General features: G+C 36.0%; 1 protein-coding gene across 1 annotated transcript; it reads right to left on the bottom strand.

The window, feature by feature from the left end:
* Positions 2,981-8,674, bottom strand: LOC109230336 (the record flags this gene model as incomplete). Its single annotated transcript, XM_019395845.1, has 5 exons — positions 2,981-3,703; positions 3,871-4,013; positions 4,537-4,725; positions 5,606-5,721; positions 8,639-8,674. Coding segments are annotated over 5 exons (666 nt in total), but the record flags the coding sequence as incomplete, so codon positions are not given.

Raw genomic sequence — 21,580 nt, 5'->3', positions numbered from 1 at the left:
AAGACGTATTTTATACTCCTTCAATCAGAAATTTGATGTCTAGTTTTCTTCTTAACAAGGCAGGCTTCAAACAAATTATTGAGAGTGATCAATATGTAATAGTAAAAATGGGTATTTTTGTGGGTAAGAGGTATGCATGTGATGGGATGTTCAAGTTGAATGTTGAGATGAATAAAACTTCTTCTAATTCTGTTTATATGCTTTCTTCTACTAATTTTTGGCATGCTCGTTTGTGTCATATTAATAATCGTTATGTAGGAATCATGAGTAATTTAGGATTACTCCCAATGGTTAAAAAGAATTTTGAAAAATGTAAGGCTTGGAGTAAAGCTAAAATAACTAAAAGGCCTCATTTTCAAGTTGAAAGAGAAATTAACTTGTTAGAATTAGTTCACACTGATATTTGTGAACTTGGAGAAATTTTAAATCGTGGAGGAAATAGATATTTTATCACTTTTATTGATGATTTTTCTAAGTATACATATGTTTACTTGATAAAAAATAAAAGTGATTCGTTTGAAAATTTTAAAAATTATCTCCATGAGGTTGAAAATCAATTCATTAGAAAAATAAAAAGAATTAGAAGTGATACAGGCCGTGAATATGAGTCTAATGAATTTAATTCTTTTGTTAGATCATTGGGAATAATTCATGAAACTACTCCACCTTATTCTCCTGCATCAAATGGTGTGGCTAAAAGAAAAAATAGAACTTTGGTAGAGTTAACTAATGCCATGCTTATTGAGTCAAATGCACTTTTAAATTTGTGGGGTGAAGCTATTTTGACTGCATGTTATGTGTTGAATAGGGTGCCTCATAAGAAAATAAAATTGACACCATTTAAGTTGTAGAAAAATCACAAGCCAAATTTGGGTTATTTGAGAGTTTGGGGTTGTTTAGCCTGTGTTAGGCTAACAGATCCTAAAATTATAAAATTGGATAAAAGAGTTACCACTTGTGCTTTTCTTGGTTATGCTTCTAATATTACAGCCTATAAATTTTTAAATCTTGAAGAGAATATAATTATGGAATCAGGTGATGCTATTTTTCATGAAAATAAATTTTCATTTGAGTCTAAAAATAGTGGGGGTCAAAGAGATAAATATAATTTTTGTCTATGCCTAGTTCTTCTACTTCTAATTTGCAGAATGAAGAAAATAATGCTTTTGAGTTAAGAAGAAGTAAAAGAGCTAGAATAGAAAAAGATTTTGGTCCTAATTTTTATGTTTTTATATTGAAAATGACCCTCTTACTGTAAAAAAAGCTTTGTTGTCACCTGATGCTATTTTTTTGAAAAGAGGCTGTAAATGATGAAATGGAGTCACTAATTTCTAATAAAATTTGGAAGTTGGTTGATTTACCACCAGGTTGTAAAACAATAGGGTGCAAATGGGTCCTAAGAAAAAAGTTAAAACCGGATGGCTCCGTTGATAAGTATAAAGCTAGGTTAGTTGTTAAAGGTTTTAAGCAACTAGAAGGCCTAGAAATTTTTTGATACTCTTTCTCCGGTAACTAGAATTACATCCATTAGACTTTTAATTGCTATTGCTGCAATTTTTGATTTGCATATTCATCAAATGGATGTAAAAATTATTTTTTTAAATGGGGACCTAAATGAAAAAATTTATATGGATCAACCTGAGGGTTTTATAGAAGCAGGCCAAGAAAGTAAAGTGTGTAAACTTACTAAATCCCTATATGGCTTGAAACAGGCACCTAAGCAATGGCATGAAAAGTTTGATTCCTGCATGATTGAAAATGGTTTAAATCAAATGAGTGTGATAAGTGCATTGTCTTAGAATAATTCACATGCAATTGTTTGCCTCTATGTTGATGATTTGTTAATATTTGACTCTAACATTAATGTTATTGGAGAAACTAAAAGCATGCTTAGTAGCCATTTTGACATAAAAGATTTGGGTGAGGCAGATTTACTTCTTGGAATGAAATTGCTATAACATGTGATGGAATTTTCCTTGACTAGTCACATTATGTTGAGAAAATTTTGGAAAAATATAATTTTATTAATTGCAAGCATGTTGTAATCCCTTTTGATTCAAGTGTTAACTTATTTCCTATACAAGGTGACAATGATGTGATAAATCAAAAGGAATGCTAGCTTAATCGGAAGCTTGAGATATATGACTGATTGTACTCGGCCTGATATTGCATACGCAGTAGGAGTACTTAGCAAGTTTACAAGTAAGCCAAGTAGTGAACATTGGCATGCCATAACAAGAGTTATGAGGTACAAAAACCTATGACTTATTTTATAAAAGAATATCCTGCTGTACTCGAAGGCTTTTCTGATGTAGATTGAAACACTTTATCTGGTGATTCCTGTTCTACTACATGTTATATTTTTACTTTGGGAGGTGGTGCTATTTGTTGGAAATCAAAAAAGCAAACAATAATTGCTAACTCTACCATGGAGGTTGAGCTAATTGCTTTAGCTTCAGCTAGTGAGGAAGCGAATTGGTTGAGAGATTTATTATTTCAAATTCCTTATTTTGAAAAACCAATTCCTCCTATTTTAATTCGTTGTGATAGCACCGCTACGACTGATAGAGTACAAAACCGTTATTACAACGATAAATCCAGACCTATAAAGAGAAAACATAGTAGTATGAGATCATATTTGACAAATGGTACCATTAATATTGATTATGTTAAATTTTGTGATAATCTTGCAGATCCACTAACTAAGGCCTTAGCAAGAGAAATGGCCTGGAGCACATCGAGAGGATGGAATAGAAGCCCACAACTCATAAGCCCTACCCAAAGTGAATAAACTATTGTAGAATATCCCGAATTCAGTCGCACTAGTTTACTGTCATTGTAAGAGACAAACTACAAAAAAGAATTTCCTTTATAAACAGCAATCCCTTTGGGACATCCAATAAAATCAGATCATACAGAGAAGAATAACATGACCGCTATGCAAGGATGATGATAGGCACGCAATTCACTTACAACATTCTATTAAAACAAGTGGAGAAGCCTAGATAGTGCATTTACATCATAAAGGAAGTTCTATAAGTTATACCTGGAATACACCGGCGGATCTAGAGCACAATCTATGGGTTCACAGAATCCCAGTAGCTTTTTGCTTAGACCCTGTATATGTATCAAGAAATCACATAAATATCTAAAAATATTTGATTGTAAACCCAATTATTATTATATAGTAACTGCCATGCCATAGGAACCCATAAACTTCAAATCTTGGATTGGATCTGCTTCTGCTGTCATACCCAAGCTACACTCTTTCCATTACTTTCTGGAGTTAGTACACCACGTATGGGAAAAGACCTCATGGCATGGGCGCAATAGCGACATTGCACATTCACTTTGACATGGAGGATCATGAAATTGCCATTCTCGATGGGACATGAACAGTTGACTTAATATGCATATCAGCTTAAAACTTGGGAAGGAAAAATAAACTATAGTTTATACAGTTTATAAAACCATTCCTCCATCTCGAGAATTATGAGTATTTATACACACAACAGCTAACCTCAGGCACTCAGTGACATGGAAATGACAGAGGACAACTTATATTTGCGTGGTTTAGTTGAACCTTGGGTTTGAAATTTCACTTCTGTGCTGGATCGAACAGTGACTTCCTTCCATTCAGAAGCTGATACTCCTTCTCCCCGATAAACTCGGGGGCAGTATAGAACTTTGAGCTTTGAATGAGCTGCATCTCGCAAAGCAACAATCCTTTATTTAGAATTTCAGCTAAGTATAAGATCGATTTGCCATGCAGAACATGTCTAACCAACATAATGAAGATATTATAAGGAATCCTTCAACTGAATCAGGCCAGCGGAATTTCCTTACTACAAAGTATTTTAGTTTCCTTACCCAGACCAAACATGCTCGTTTTCTGGATCTCTAATCTACTAACTTTTGATCTCCTGATACTTCTCATTTCCTGAACATCTTCTCTGTTTCCTTTGAACTCCAGAAACTCTCCAAGGAGACATTTATTACCTTTCAGCTCTAACCTGCATATATTCAGAAGAATTTTAGTAAACCTAGAACAAAAAGGATAAACTTGACTGAGAGTATACCAAGTTCAAATTCCATTTAACAGAATATGAGGAAAATTATTTCCACATCAAGCAGCTATGCTTCCGATGAATGACTTTCATTTCTTTGAAGTTCACATTCCACCTCTCTGAATCACACGGAAGACATATCTTGGATGTTTTTTTCCAAAAAAAGCTGATATTTTCAACTTTACTAGTAATACTACCAAATGCTTACTGCACTCTGTCACCAAAATCCAAATAGTGGGTTTCATCACTAGATCCTATGACCATGTGGATTAAACAGCCAGCTTCCTCTAGATAGATGCTATTCTTCAATATCTGGCCAGTTTATCACAATGCAAATAATTTAATTACAGAAACAATTGAAATACATTACTTCTGGACAAACAGTTGGACCAACTGTTTCCCTCCAATTCCTGAAAACATCATCGAATTTAGACATGAAAACAACCAAAATATACGCAAGACAACAGACCTATCCGATGTCGGAGCTGTATTAAGAACGAAGTTAAGCTTCTCATTTATTGATTCCTGCATTTCCTTCTTCCCACTATGAAATGCACCTTTAATCCAACCCGAAAGCATGTTTTTATATTCTGGTTTTAGTTGCATCCACTGGTCATATGTTATGAGCTCTGGCGGAAAAGAGGCCGAGTTAATGGCACTGCAAAGGCAGAAACAGGCTTTAGACCAGTCCATGCAAAGCAACTTTAATAATCACAAGACAAACAAAATGTGACCTTTGAACAACAACAATGGCTTATGAAAGAAAACCCGATGGGACTCCACTTAAGTACATTTTTTTGCTTCCGTTATAACACATTGACTTATACCATAGAAGCAGTTAACATAAACTGACAAACCGGGCTCTGGTATTATTAAGGCCAGAGAGCCTACATCGTTCTTGGTTAATTTGCATTAAATAAAAGTCAAAAGGCTGTAAAGAAGCAACTCAATTTTTTAAATTCATGGTAAATTGACTGGTTGATCACTGAGGAACTCCAACCAGTGAAATTATGTAAAGCCTACGTGGAAAGGATGGTGAAACGTACAACTGAATGGACAGACAGAAAAATCAAGCGCTGAACCTTTGAAACGGTCCATGACAACGAAGGAACACATGTCAAATAAATAAAAGACTTAGATGCTTAATTAGGAGTTTGGATGGGTCTTTTATGTCTTAAGCATCAAGGAACAACCCATTTAACCAAGCTATGTGTAAGCTACATTAAGTTCAAACTATGGCTTTAGGATTCAAAACTATGAAGAGAAACAATACAGCAAGCTCTGAAACAACTGCTGCTGGAGATAACTAGCTTATATATATCTTCTGATTAGTGTGACGAAGTCTTCCCTTCAACACTATGCTTCTCGATGATACTGGATCAGGAACAAAGGTATTTTTATTTGGGACTAGTACAATCATTGAGCCGGCATTAAGGTCACACCTGTTGTCTGTTGACCAACTCTAAGTCTAGAAGAAGTAACTTGAGAAAGTAGTGTGCAAATAGTACTTTAATTTCAACATTTAATAAAATGCTTGCCTGAAATTGGGGTTTGAACATATAACTTTAGAAGACAAGTATCCTTCAGGAAGAGCAACCCCTCTTTGTTCGAGATAAGATTCAAGAATGGGAACTAATCGTGCTGCCTCTGCTACCTGAAATATAGAAACTTAAATCATGCGATGGAATTAAGAAAAGCAAAATTCCACATGCAGTCCTTTCCAAAGTTAAGGAACCATATGATCAAAACTTAATTACTCAATGAGAAGATATTGTCGACCACAGCATGCACCACAACAGAAATGATGCAAGAATGAAAAGAAGAAAGCAAAAGAGGGTATTTGAATTAAATTGTATCCCCACCAATTATCCTAGAAGCGGCAATTCAGTGCAGAACATAATAAAATCTCACTATAAAACTTTGCGAGGAGAAGGGGTTATAACTACCATTGCATAAAGATGAGCTTACTCTCCACACAATCAAACAGCCAGCAGCAAATGCCAACTGTTGATCTCCTGGTTGCATCTCCTCTCAGAGAGAGCCTTTAGGGATATGCTTCATCATATGAACAGCAGTGCCATAAAGCTGTGCCTCCAAGAAGATACTTTCATTGCCACACTGTTCAAGCCCATTCTTTGTAAAAGGGATGACACTGATACTCCTACTTGGTTCTTCAGAGAAACTAATATGGAAAACTCATATAGTGAGTTTAATATTATTAATCGAGCTTAAGCTAGCATGCCCTCCGAGTTGTTTTCTCTCTGTAAGCATTACCATCCAAAGCATAATGCTGGACTCTACGGAGCAAACTGCATTTCTTTTGCTACTTGATTTAGCTCTAGGAAGTATTTCATAAAAAGTGTTGGGGGATTATTCAGATTTCACAAATTGGCTTTCAGAAATTGTTCATGCCAACTCCAGCATTAGTTGGGGTAGAAATAATCAATACTATCAACATCCAATCGCAGAAACAACAAAATAACTCTGCAGTTTGGTCCAAGAAGATATTTTGTAACAACAGAATGGTTTCATGAGAGGGGATATAACTGGTAGAGTGTTTTTAAGGGACAACTAACTGTTATGGATTTTAGAAAATATACGAGCAGCAAGAAGGTTGAAAAATAGGATTGAAAAACTGTCTCTGAAATTTTATTAATCATAGGGCTTTAAATAGCCAAATAAATAAAGTAGTAGACTCCTCCTACAACTAAATTACTAAACTCTTACTCTAATTAAAATTCTGAATCTTCTAGCAGACTCCTCCTAAAACTAAACAACTAATTATTCTAGAAAACAGTAGCAGTAACAGATGCAAAATCCAACACTCCTCCTTGCTTCTGTTCCTGCCGTCTAAAGAAGGTCATCCTCAATTCCTTCTTCTGCTATTAGTGCTTGTGCATGAGCAACTTTGAACTTGCACACTTTTGTAACATGACCTTTTTGTTTGCAATTGCCACATAATGCATCAGGTCTCCACCAACAAAATTTTTCTAAGTGTGTTTTCTTTTTGCAATATTTGCAATAAGGATAATCGACTTTTTCTTTTTGGTGTTTCGCATAAAAAATACCCTCAGTAACTTTATCTTGTCTGAAGGCCCTTCTTTGCTTGAAGAACACTTATTAAGTCTACAACAGAGATGGTTGAGAGATCTTTAGACTCTTCTAGAGAGGAAATTTTGGATTCAAATCTCTCGGGAATTGTCACAAGAATTTTTTCAACTATCCTGTCATCTTTGAAATCCTCGCCAAGCAACCTGATTTTATTGACAATTAAGGAAATTCGATCAGAATACTTAGCAATGGTCTGATCATCTTGCATTCTAAGGGATTCAAAATCTCATTTCAAATTTAAAATCTGATTTTGTCTGCCTCGTTCACTTCCTTGATACTCCTGTTTGAGTGTTTCCCAAGCTTCTTTTGCCGTCTCACATGCAATGATTTTAGAGAAGATTAAATCTGCAACTCAATTTTGAATTATAGTTTTGGCTTTGTATTTTTTGGTTTTCTAATCTGAATGAGCTTTGATTTGGGCAAGGTAGGATTTGAAGGAAGTGGTTGTATGAGTCTGTCTTCCATTACAACTTCCCATAGATCATAAGCTTCAAGATAAGATTTCATCTTCACTGACCAAATTTGATAGTTTTCACCAGTGAAAGTTTGTGGGGTATTCAAAGAGAGACCGCTGCTTGCCATTGTTAAAAATTTGATTAAAAATCGGTATAGGTAAAAATGCGTATGGTTTAAAAGTGGTTGAAATTGGTTGTTTTTCAGCGAATTCAAAGATCCGTCAAGATCAATCAATGGAGGCTCTGATACCACTGTTGTGGATTTTAGAAAATATACAAGCAGCAAGAAGGTTAAAAAATAGGATTGAAAAACTGTCTCTGAAATTTTATTAATAATAGGGCTTTAAATAGCCAAATAAATAAAGTAATAAACTCCTCCTACAACTAAATTACTAAAGTCTTACTCTAATTAAAATTCTGAATTTTCTAGCAGACTCCTCCTAAAACTAAACAACTAATTATTCTAGAAAACAATGGCAGTAACAGATGCAAAATCCAATACTAACTTCAGCGAGAGAATGTCAGTAGTAAACATAAGCAAGGAAACTTACCTCTTCAGAGAGTGTTTGATATTCAATTTGAAATTCTACATGTAGAAAATCATGGGATTTATCTAACCATTGCTTTCCGTTAAAGTCTTTTTATGAAACCGAATATAAACAGCAAAAGAGATATAATTTCTTCTTGGCACAATCATGACGAACAAATTCTAGACAGCTTATTTGCATAGCCATGAAGACTAAAAGGAGACAATAATAGCATGTAGAACTAAAGAGAATTACTCGTGTCCAGGCATTAAGCAATTTTACGTTTAGAAATTCGCACAATCTACAAACTTTAGGCGATGCTCGAACTCATGAGTAGCAGTGCAAGTGTAGAAGCATAAATTTCACTAAACTTGTCGCACTAAGGCAAGGATTCGATGGACCTACCAAATCTTTCAAACATAAACTAGTTTGAATCCCTAACATCAAACAAATAATAAAACAAAGATTTTCAGCTCACAGGATCTGAGATATGCTGGGTCTTGTGTTTATGCCCTCAGCGCAAACCCATCTCCCATCCTATCAACGGCCACAAATCCCCGAGAAATTCCTTTACNTTCTTTACACAGATTACTACTGCTTCCCTGCAGAACGAAAAGCTTATATTATCCCCAGGTTTTCCTTCAGGCTAATGAAGAGAAATAGAACTCTTTAATAACAGAGAGTGTTATCCTTCTTGTATAAAATGAGCTTGAACAGACACAACGCAAGTAAAAGAATATCGAAAACCACAAAAGAGAAATCAAATTTAGTGTGTAAAAATTCTACTGAAACACAAAGCATTAAGATTATAGCAATAACCAAGGAACTATGTAAAATGAATTTAATTCTTTTGTCAGATCATTAGGAATAATTCATGAAACTACTCCACCTTATTCTCTTGCATCAAATGGTGTGGCTAAAAGAAAAAATAGAACTTTGGTAGAGTTAACTAATGCCATGCTTACTGAGTCAAATGCACCTTTAAATTTGTGGGGTGAAGCTATTTTGACTGCATGTTATGTTTTGAATAGGGTGCCTCATAAGAAAATAAAATTAATACCATTTAAGTTGTAGAAAAATCACAAGCCAAATTTGGGTTATTTGAGAGTTTGGGGTTGTTTAGCCTATGTTAGGCTAACAGATCCTAAAATTATAAAATTGAAAGTTACCACTTGTGCTTTTCTTGGTTATGCTTCTAATAGTACAGCCTATAAATTTTTAAATCTTGAAGAGAATATAATTATGGAATCAGGTGATGCTATTTTTCATGAAAATAAATTTTCATTTGAGTCTAAAATATGATTATATCGATAGAACTTATTGTTTAGTTACTCATCCCGGGCTGAGAATAGCTCACGTGGGTCAGATAGAGGATTCATTAATTTGTCTTAACTGTGAGGAAATAGTAAAACAATGAGCACAAAGACAAAATCGAGAAAAAGCGAAAAGGCTATTCATGATACTCAGAAAGATTTATGTTCATTCGCTCTGCTCACAGAGCGGTATACCGAAAAAAAGAGGCAACTACCTTACTTAAGCAAGGGGGTCAAAGAGATAAATATAATTTTTGTCTATGCCTAGTTCTTTTACTTCTAATTTGCAGAATGAAGAAAATAATGCTTTTGAGTTAAGAAGAAGTAAAAGAGCTAGAATAAAAAAAGATTTTGGTCCTGATTTTTATGTTTTTATATTTAAAATGACCCTCTTACTTTAAAAAAGGCTTTATTGTCACCTGATGCTATTTTTTTGAAAAGAGGCTGTATGGAGTCACTAATTTCTAATAAAATTTGGAAGTTGGTTGATTTACCACCAGGTTGTAAAACAATAGGGTGCAAATGGGTCCTAAGAAAAAAGTTAAAACCGGATGGCTCCGTTGATAAGTATAAAGCTATGTTAGTTGTTAAAGGTTTTAAGCAACTAGAAGGCCTAGAAATTTTTTGATACTCTTTCTCCGGTACTAGAATTACATCCATTAGACTTTTAATTGCTATTGCTGCAATTTTTGATTTGCATATTCATCAAATGGATGTAAAAATTATTTTTTTTTAAATGGGGACCTAAATGAAAAAATTTATATGGATCAACCTGAGGGTTTTATAGAAGCAGGCCAAGAAAGTAAAGTGTGTAAACATACTAAATCCCTATATGGCTTGAAACAGGCACCTAAGCAATGGCATGAAAAGTTTGATTCCTGCATGATTGAAAATGGTTTAAATCAAATGAGTGTGATAAGTGCATCTATCATAAGTCTTAGAATAATTCACATGCAATTGTTTGCCTCTATGTTGATGATTTGTTAATATTTGACTCTAACATTTATGTTATTGGAGAAACTAAAAGCATGCTTAGTAGCCATTTTGACATAAAAGATTTGGGTGAGGCAAATTTAATTCTTGGAATGAAATTGCTATAACATGTGATGGAATTTTCCTTGACTAGTCACATTATGTTGAGAAAATTTTGGAAAAATATAATTTTATTAATTGCAAGCATGTTGTAATCCCTTTTGATTCAAGTGTTCACTTATTTCCTATACAAGGTGACAATGATGTGATAAATCAAAAGAATGCTAGCTTAATCGGAAGCTTGAGATATATGACTGATTGTACTCGGCCTGATATTGCATACGCAGTAGGAGTACTTAGCAAGTTTACAAGTAAGCCAAGTAGTGAACATTGGCATGCCATAACAAGAGTTATGAGGTATTTACTTGGTACAAAAACCTATGACTTATTTTATAAAAAAATATCCTGCTGTACTCGAAGGCTTTTCTGATGTAGATTGGAACACTTTATCTGGTGATTCATGTTCTACTGCAGGTTATATTTTTACTTTAGGAGGTGGTGCTATTTGTTGGAAATCAAAAAAGCAAACAATAATTGCTAACTCTACCATGGAGGTTAAGCTAATTGCTTTAGCTTCAGCTAGTGAGGAAGCGAATTGGTTGAGAGATTTATTATTTCAGATTCCTTATTTTGAAAAACCAATTCCTCCTATTTTTATTCATTATGATAGCACCGCTGCGATTGATAGAGTACAAACCGTTATTACAACGGTAAATCCAGACCTATAAGGAGAAAACATAGTAGTATGAGATCATATTTGACAAGTGGTACCATTAATATTGATTATGTTAAATCTTGTGATAATCTTGCAGATCCACTAACTAAGGCCTTAGCAAGAGAAAGGGCCTGGAGCACATCGAGGGGGATGGGATAGAAGCCCACAAGCTCATAAGTCATATATGAGGAAACCCAACCTGGGGACTAGAGATCCTATAACCAGGTACAATGGGAAGAACGAATCATAAGATGGCTTGGTTTAAAATGCACTATTTTTTATTGTTCCATCCCTATGGTGTGAGTGCATTATTCCTATAATGATTTGTGAGGTTGAGTTTTATTAACTCTTAATGAAAATCTGTAGCTCGTATGAGTGGGGTGTTAGAGTTACAGGAGCACCCTTGACAGATTTCACCTATGTGAGTGTGGAAGTAGGCCGCTTCCTATGAAAATTGGGCTCGTTCTCAAAAACACTCATGAAAATCGGGATAGCGCAAGGCCTTAATGTGCTGGCTAATAAAGCTCATGTCAAAACCTCGATTATTATGTGAGTGATAATTTATTTCCCTAAAGCAGTCATAGTTCAAGTCTAAGACCACTACTGACTCTGGAGTAAAGATCGTTGTTTTGCAAAGTGGAGGTTCAATGTAGAGCACGCCTTCATTATGCATAATAGTCTCCCTTCAACTAGCAAACTCTCTTATTTTAATATTAAAATGAGTGGGGAATATTAGTGTTTTAGCATTTTATTAATAAAATAAAATATCCCATAACTCACACTACTACATGGTGTAGAAAATAACTATAACTCTTATAACTCCCACTACTACATGATGAGAAAATGGATATAACTCTTTTGTAACTCTTCACCCATGTTACCACTAATTACACATGAATTATCCATTATCCCATGTTCTCCATGATTTCATAACTTACTACTCCACTTTCTTCCAATTTAATTCAAGGAAGAATTTCTACACCTATAAATATGAGTCTTTCTTCCATAATGTGGTATGTGAAAAAGAATTGAGAGTGTTCCAATAAAGTGAGGTTAAAGTTGTGATAAAAGAAGAAGAGAGTTTTTACTTTTGTTGAAGGAAGGTGTTCATCTTGGTGGAGCTTTGGACTCCAACAACTTGTCCAGAGTTTGTTCGAGTCATACGACGTGATCGGACTGTTGTATCCTGGGGGAAACAAGTCAAGAGGATTGCTGCTGGACCATTGAAGAGTTTGCTGCAGTGGGCTTGAATCTTTTTAAAGAGAGCGAGATATCCGCGCCTCAGCCTGAAGGTATTTTATTTTCTTCATTTTAGTTTTCTAACTGTTATTTTCACCAACAGATTAAAAGCTTAAAGGATGAGCATGGTTGCAATAGGGACGGGGAGAATATCGATGAAGCTAATTCTACTTGGAATATTGCAAAAAAGTTGGTGGATATACTTAGGGAAGACTGACAAATAAAGGTATAATGGCAATTATGAAGACCTATGGATTAACATCTCACAGGATGCACTTTGGAGAGCAAAGTGCAAAGCATTAGAAGAGATCGAGGGAAGCCACAAGGAGTCATATGGAAAGCTTGCCAAATATGCTGAAATGTTCAGAGAATCAAACCCAGGAAGCATTTTTAAGGTGCATTATTACAGACCTAACTAATTAGTCCTAAATTTTAGAGATGTTTCTTTTCATTTCCTGCTTTAAGGAATGGATTATTGGGAGGATGTAGACCCTTTGTTGGTTCTGATGGTTATATTAAAGGACCATATGCATGGTGGAGTTTTGCTATCGGCAGTTGCATTAGATGCAAATAATGGCCTATTTCCAGTTGGATTCGCTATTGTTGAGAGTGAAGAAAATGAAACCTGGAGATGATTTTTCTATTGGTTAAATGATTTTGTTGGTGCTTGGCCTCGTGACAAGCCATGGACATTTATGAGTGATAGACAAAAGGTGAGTAAATTATGTTAGTATCTATTTTACATATAATACTTTTAGATATTTATATACCCACAATCTGATTTGTTCTTACTTATTTATTTAGGGACTCCATCAAGCATATGAAGAGATCATTCCATTTGTGATTGTGCTAGACATATAAATGCCAAACCATTTTACCGATGCTTCGTCTTTAGATATCTGCTCATATTATCCGATCAAACGTTTCCATTGAGATTTTATCTTATGGACTAGAAGAGTCTTGGCCCGCGTTTGCGGGCCCAACAATTTGAATTCTAATGCAGCTTTACTTTACATCGCAACTAAGAAATCAAATCCGATTAATAATTTTCTTTATAACCTATAGTTAAAATTCCTAGGCACAACTTTGTCTTGTGGTTAGCCTTAAATCACAGACTGACTACTGTGGATCGCCTTGCAAAAAGGGGAATTCAAGTAGACCAAGACTGTGTATTATGTAAGAAAGGACAGACTAAAAATATGGAACACATATACTTTGAATGTCAATATACAAGGTATATTTGGAGCAAGCTGCTGGCTTGAATGGGGGAAAATCACCAGATAGGCACATGGCTTGAAGAGGTTGCTTGGATAAGTAAACGAGCAAGAAGTGGTCGAGCCCAAAACAGCATTCTGGTCTTCTTGTTTGCTGCCGTAACGTATCAAGTATGGACAGAAAGGAATATGAGAAGATTTCAAGGGAAGGAGAAGGAAGCAGAGAGAAAGATTACAGACATTGTCCTTCAAATCCAAATTAAAGGACAGCAAAATGCGAAATGGAAGAAGAGACTTGAGCAGCTGAATAGTTTTCCATAGGAAGTATATGTCTGTATTTGGTTGCTATTATATGTTGAATTAGTCAAGAGTGTTTTTCCAAAAAGTAGTTAAAGTGGTTGTATTGATGTAATGAGTCTAACTCTTGAATCCTAAAGAGTTAAAGGCACTGTATATTTGTTCTTGGTTAAATAAAGTTTATTTTGACCAAAAAAAAAAAGAACAAATACAAGCAAGATTAAAAGTAAAAACTGCACGATGATATATATACACATCGACTAATATCTTCAGGTCATGAAAAAATAGCCTTCAATATTTTTCAGTTATCTAATAAATGTGGTATCTTTGTAAATCACCCACCAAGTATACCTGAGCTATTTTGAGCCTTACAGGACATTCTGCATAAACTTGTAAAGTCCCCCACCAAGTATACGTGAGCTACGAAAAGACATCATATAATCAATATCACTGTTGCTAACAATATTTAGAGAAATATAAATAATTAACCATGACATGTGTTTTTTGATGACTCGCAAATCAAATTATTAACCAGGCTGGGAAAAACTAATGGTTGATGTTCCATCCAACTGATTTTTACGGAGGTTGAGCAAAAGAGTACATACACTAAAAGAGTAAAATAATTTACAAAATTAGGGTTTGATATCGTCTGAGGTGTGGGGTTCGATTAGTAACATCTCAAAGCCAAGATATGAACGTTGTTTTTTGCTAAACTTGGGCTTTGTACGGTTAGACATTTATTTTCAACCGTTTCGTAAAAACTCTTTATTTAATTGTCTAAATTTCTAATCTTAATATTTATTCCTAAAGTACACCCTTCTATACAGTATAATATGAAATATAAAGCAAAACGATTTATCATTATCATTTAAAGTTGCTGTCATGTGACCAGGAGGTCACGGGTGTAAAAATGCAGGGTAAGACTGCACACAATAAACCCTTGTGGTCCGGCCCTTCCCCAGATCTCGTGCATAGCGAAAGCTTACTGCACCGGACTGCTCTTTCATATAAGATTGGAACAACAAAGTAAGAGTTTGTTACAATTCTCAACCAAAAAAGAACGTAAGAGCAGTAGAAACATGACACTGATACTTCTTAGTGATGAAAAACTCTCAGCAGCACATCATATGATGACTACTAATAGGAGAAATACACAGTAGAAAAAATCATTCATAACTTATAATGTGCGAACTAAATGGATCACAAATAATCGTCCAATCAGCTAAAGTAGGCATTATTGCTTTCAAAGGAATTCTCAGAGCATCAAGTAACTAAAGTTATAAAAAAACATAGCCATATAATTTTTATTATCATCTATCTACATTTTAGTTTCCAAAGATAACTAAAGGTGATTTATTAGTAGACGATGTGATACTGAATCCACTTTTCCGTTTATCCAATAGCATCAATACAATTTTATTATAAGTAAGCTAGATTAAGAAGGAATTTTTTTTAATCCATTCCTATATGCCAAACACCATTAGGTAAATATACAATTGTCGGGGCTAAGCCCCACAATAAATACCCTTTATGATAAAAGAAAGGCCTATTTGCAGATATAAGAATACATTATTTTAGCACAAACAAAGCATCACATTGCAACAGGTAGTCCAACAGGCGGAGTAAAAATAGACTATATATATAGTACACACATGAGATGGTTCTCTCTTGTATACAGAATTGATGACTTATTATTACCTTAAAAATTCATTTATTGACTGAGAAAAGACAGATCCTAGTGTTCTTTTGACATTGTTAATATTCTCTTTCAAAAAACTCTATTTTTCCGATTCTATTCATTTTTCATTTCTTTGCGCCTGCTTATATGTTTGGACAAAAAAAAAATAAAAAAAATACTCCGCACTCACGGCAAGAAGAAGGTGGATGATAAGAGAATAAGATAGTTGAAGATGGATTGAAAAGGCTTAGTACTCTCATACTCCATCTTAAAACGGTAATGGATGCTGAATCAAATAACCCATTACATGCTTATGTTCTTCTCGTTTAATTTTCGGCGAATTTTTAATTATCTTTATTTATTTATTTTCTTGGAATGACAATATGAAGGAATTGGTTGGCAGATCAAATATGTGTTACAAAACTTTTTTGTACCATCAAATAAAATAATAAAGAATCAAATTCAAGAATCAAAAGAACTTTATGCAATAGTTTGCATTTCAACTATGCTATTTCAGTTTGTAATTAATCTTTACCGTCTTTCCAGCTTCCATCTCTAGAATTTTCTCTGTCTTACTCCTCTATACTAAATTACTAATGGCTATTCATCTGAATCAGTAACACTCACCGATCAGAAGCAGTGGAACAACATAAATCTCCAAGCGAAGGTAGCCTAAAAGAACTGCAAGAATAGCCCAGTACCAAGAGCATAAAAACTTAAATGGCAAAGTGAAATGGCATTTATACCCTTGGTCGACTAAGGAGTTATATAGAAATATAGAGAAACAAGCATATTCAATCTTGTCTTGTTGTGAAAGATGTTGCAACTAGTATACTCAAATAATTCATCTGATACTCAAAAATGTTTGAGGAAACAAAAACGAAGAAATTCAAGAACTAGTCATTACTGATATTATCATTTCCAACAAAGTCTAATTTAAACTAAACAATACTATGACATAGACATTAATCGTCCTAGCTACTTGGTACTCGCCCTCCTTGATTTCAGACGGTTGATGTAGTAGCACCTAATCTTCAACATATTGGAGTATTAAGAGTGAAAGAGAGATGAACTAGACTTACTCGCCGCAACCAACAGTTGTGTCGTCACTTTAAACTCTTACATATTCGATTGCCTTGACAAACCAGCAGCTTCCTCCCCTATTGACCATTCATTCAACCTTACATCTAATTTCTCTTCCAAATCCCACTAGATTTTGTTGTTCAATAGTTGAAAAACTCATTTTGTCTTTCATGAATGAGAAGCATATAGGACTCAAAATTGACGTCGTTAACCTGCAATTTTGGATGATTTATCTCTATTTGTTGAATCCGTTTTCTTCTCAGTTCGTGGATATCCTTACTAAAATCTTTTCCGGTCGTTCTCTGTGGGAGTATTATAAAAAATTTAAATAGTCATGTGTTCTTTTAATTTTACAAGTGGTCATGAATATCTACCATGTGACCTTTTGCACGAACATATATGGCCAAATGGCAAAGCCATAAACAAGTGGTAAAGGAGACATAACATTTGTCTCTTTGCATGGAATGTTTTTGACAAGTAGATGAACACTTGTCTTCTTCTACACAATTCTACAACTATAAATATCACTTCCTATACCATCCGAAAACACCAACAAATACTTTGCTCTCTCATAATTGCTAATGATTAGTAATCATCACTATAAGCCTTCTCTTTTTTCAATTACGTGTAGCATTTTGTGTGTTCCAATTTATTTTATAACCTGTGTTTATTTCCTCATTTCAAAATTGCTGGATTTATTATTAATATTTTGCTGATTCCTGTATCCTCTAAATAAATTAGAGATGGACTTGTTTAATCCTGGGGAAGCTGATAATAGGTGAATTTGACTATAATCACGCACCAAATAATCACCTTCTTGTGAACTTTTAATGTGGAAAATGACAACAAAATGCTCTTATTAGTGCTTTACATGATTTGCAGGTGATATAGGTATAAGGAAGGCTAAGGAGCGGTTTTGGAGTCAACTATTGATGAAAAGAGGCTAATTGTTGAATTTCCCAAGTAGCCCATTCAAAACAGGCCAAAATGCCCGGGTACAAGTTCCACCGCGGTTCTACCGCGACCGCGGTGAAACCGCGGTAGAAGGCAGTCTCTGAAGGTTGAAGATTCCGCGAAGGCGTTTGACCGCGGTTCTACCGCGACCGCGGTAGAACCGCGGTGGGCACAGTAAACTTCGGGGACTTAAGTGTAAAACACGGGATTTTTAGACCTAAACCCTATTTAAAACGCTAGACTTCACCCAAGAGAGGCATGTATTGATTTCTAAGGGTTCTTAGCAAGAAAAACAATTGTGAGAAAGTACTCTAAACATCTTTCTTCTTTTCTTTTGATTTTATGATGAATTCAAGCTTAGTTTATTCTCCCATAGTCATGAGTAGCTAAATTCCTTGTCTAAGGCTTTGATGGAACCTATTGGGTGATGAACTTCTTGTTTATGTGAATACAAATTGCTAGTTAAATCTTTAGTTGTTCAACTTCATGTTCGTTGTAGTTAATTGACAGGATCCTCAATTAGCTGTGCCTATTTAGTGTGCATAACTTGGAAAAGAGTGCATATTTAGGGTATTGTTGAACAACACCACTCCTAGATTATTAGAGGAATCTATAATTGCGGGTGTAAAGGCGGGATTAGGAATAACGAAGCCTTGGGTGCAATTTAAATTGAATTGTGCGAAATTAAGCAAGCTAGTGTATCTCGGGAGAGTGCAATAGTAGATTACTGTGATTACTCGGGAGAGATTTGCGGTAAGATTAGCGTTCATGATTGATAGAGATGTGTGGGTAAATTTGTATGAGCATAAACAGAAGGGATTCCATCAATAGGGGAAATCATTGCCTTAACTTTTTCTCATAACTGTTTACAACCCTTCTAATTTAGTTATAGCCTTTTATTTACTTGCAAGTTAGTTATTAAAGAATACTCAACTGAGAATTTGAATATTTGGGAAGCTGGTTCTGAAGACTTGGTGGGTCTGAAGGTAGCAGTTGATAGGTTAACTCTCTGTGGGATTCGACTCCGGACTTGTAAACCGGATTATATTTGCAGCGACCGCATTGTCCTTTTTATAAGGCATAGTTGGGCGTGATCAAATTTTGGCGCCGTTGCCGGGGAGTTAACGGAATTATCAATTGCCATTGACAGAAATACAAAGATTCTTATTGTAGTCAGTTTTCTCTCTACCAACTTTTTCATTGAAAATTTTGACGGTTGTTGATCTGGGTACACAGGTGCATGCCTAGAAATTCTACGAGGACTGGAGAACTACTTGAAGGACTCACAGAACCCGAGAAGACATTCCGGGCATTGAATCGTGCAAACAAAAGACTTCAACAATCACAACAAACACACCAACTCGAAATTGACATGGGCGACATAAACGACCCCAACGGGAACGTCAGAAATGAGCAAATGGCACCTCCTGTGCCTGAAGGTGCACTTTATGACTGGGCACAACCCACAGCTGACAATCTGGCCACTGCCATTATTGTGCCCGCGATACAAGCTGAATCGTTCCAGATCACAAATAACATGCTACACTTGTTGCAGAACAAGGGACTTTTTTCTGGGACACAAACAGAAGACCCTCAGCAACATTTAAAGAACTTCCTGTCTATTTGCAAAACTCAAAGGCAACCGAACGTGACTCCGGAAGCAATCAGAATATTATTGTTTCCATTCTCGGTGACAGGAGCTGCTCAGGTTTGGCTAAACTCGCTTCCCATAAACTCTATAGCAACTTGGGATGAGTTGGTCAAGCAATTTCACAACAAGTTCCATCCTCCCAACAAGACCGCTCAACAAATTGATGAGATTGTGAGCTTCAAACAGAAACCAATGGAGACACTACACGAGACATGGGGCAGGTTTAAAGGAATGTTGGTTATGTGTCCCCACCATGGTGTTCCAGAGCAGATGTTGGGACAACGGTTTTACATGGGATTGTCAGACAGCTTGAAGAATATAGTTGATGCCTCGGCTGGTGGGGCATTCTTGAGCAAGACTTGGAGAGAAGGTCAGAATTTGCTCGACAAGATGGCGCAGAATTCGGGTTGGACTTCTAGAAATGCACCTATCACTCCAGTGGTGCACTCAGTGCCTCTTGATCCTTCTAATACAATGGCTGAAAACATGGCGACTCTTTTGACGCAAATGAGCATTCTCACCAAAAAGGTGGAGGAATCAGGGCAGAAGCAACAGGTTCACATAGTAGACACTACCAACGGAGGCTTGTGCACATCTTGCATTAGCCAGCCACTTGGTAATCCATGGAATGCAGAGCATGATAATCATCACCAGCACCCTGAAGATATGAACTATGTGGCTAACTATGGGGGTCAGAGGCAAAGTAATCAGAACTGGGGTCAGCAGACTCAGCAGCAGTACAGGCCACCGCAGCCACAGTATAACGCCGGAAATATGGGAGGCATGAGACCCCCCAACAACATGGCACCGTATCCTAGACCTCAAGGGTACAACAATCAGCAGCAAGGGTACCACCCACCTCAGCAATAGCAGGGTGGAAGACAGGAAGACGGGTTTGCAAGGCTTGAAGCAATGATGCAGCAGGTTATTGGGTCCAATGCTAAAATAAATGAAAGGGTGGATGCACATGATGCAGCTATCAAGAATATTGAGGTACAAGTGGGCCAGATTTCAATGTCACTTAACAATCGTCCTCAAGGGACACTACCTGCAGATACCCAAATCAATCCAAAAGATCAAGGCCCAAAGCAGCTGATGGCGGTGAGTCTACGAAATGGCAGGGATCTAGATGTTGAGCAAGAGAGAGCTCGAGAAAATATACAGGCTGAGACACTAATTCCAGTACCCATTGAACTGGATGACTCTACGAGATTGACAGAGGTAACGGTTCAGCCTGCTCCTGAAGAAAAGAATATGCAGCAAGAGACTGAGACAGTAATTGAGCCAGTAATTGAGACAGCAGCGGAACCAATAGTTGAGACAATAGCTGAAAAGGAGAAACCTCACGTGATTGGGAAGAAAAGACCTCCTGCACCATTCCCGCAAAGGTTGGCCAAGCATCAAAAGGAGGAGCAGTACAAAAAGTTCCTAGAGATGCTCAAACAAATCCAGATAAACATTCCACTGATTGAGGCTTTAAAGGAGATGCCAGGATATGCTAAAATGATGAAGGACTTGATGTCTCGGAAGTTTGACTTTCAAGACTTATCGACTGTGACCCTTACTCAGACATGTAGTGCAGTGGTATCTAGACCTGTTGCTGAAAAGCTATCTGATCCAGGTAGTTTTACAATTCCATGCACCATTGGGAACTATGCATTTGCTAAGGCACTTTGTGATTTAGGGGCCAGCATTAATCTCATGCCCCTGGTCATTTATAAGAGGTTAGGCATTGGCAGAGCTCGACCTACTTCTATGTTGTTGCAGCTGGCTGACAGGACTGTTAAGCGTCCATTTGGGATTCTTGATGATGTGCTTATTCAGGTGGAGAAATTCGTGTTCCCTGCAGATTTTGTAATCTTGGATTGCAAAGTGGATGAAGAAATTCCCATAATTCTAGGACGACCCTTCTTGGCCACGGGTAGAGCGTTGATTGATTGCGAGACCGGGGAGCTTAAGATGAGGCTCAATGATGAGAAAATTATATTCAATGTGCAGAAATCGATGAGGCGACCAAGTGAGTTTGCAATTATAAGCCTTCTCTTTTTTCAATTATGTGTAGCATTTTGTGTGTTCCAATTTATTTTATAACCTGTGTTTATTTCCTCATTTCAAAATTGCTGGATTTATTATTAATATTTTGCTGATTCCTGTATCCTCTAAATAAATTAAAGATGGACTTGTTTAATCCCGGGGAAGCATTTCAAATTGCTGAAATAATTTCTTAGGACAGTTTCCGGCACG

This window comes from Nicotiana attenuata, chromosome 7, assembly GCF_001879085.1.
Source record: "Nicotiana attenuata strain UT chromosome 7, NIATTr2, whole genome shotgun sequence".
In the NCBI taxonomy this organism is placed as follows: Eukaryota; Viridiplantae; Streptophyta; class Magnoliopsida; order Solanales; family Solanaceae; genus Nicotiana; species Nicotiana attenuata.
This window is presented reverse-complemented; position numbering and strand designations above follow the sequence as displayed.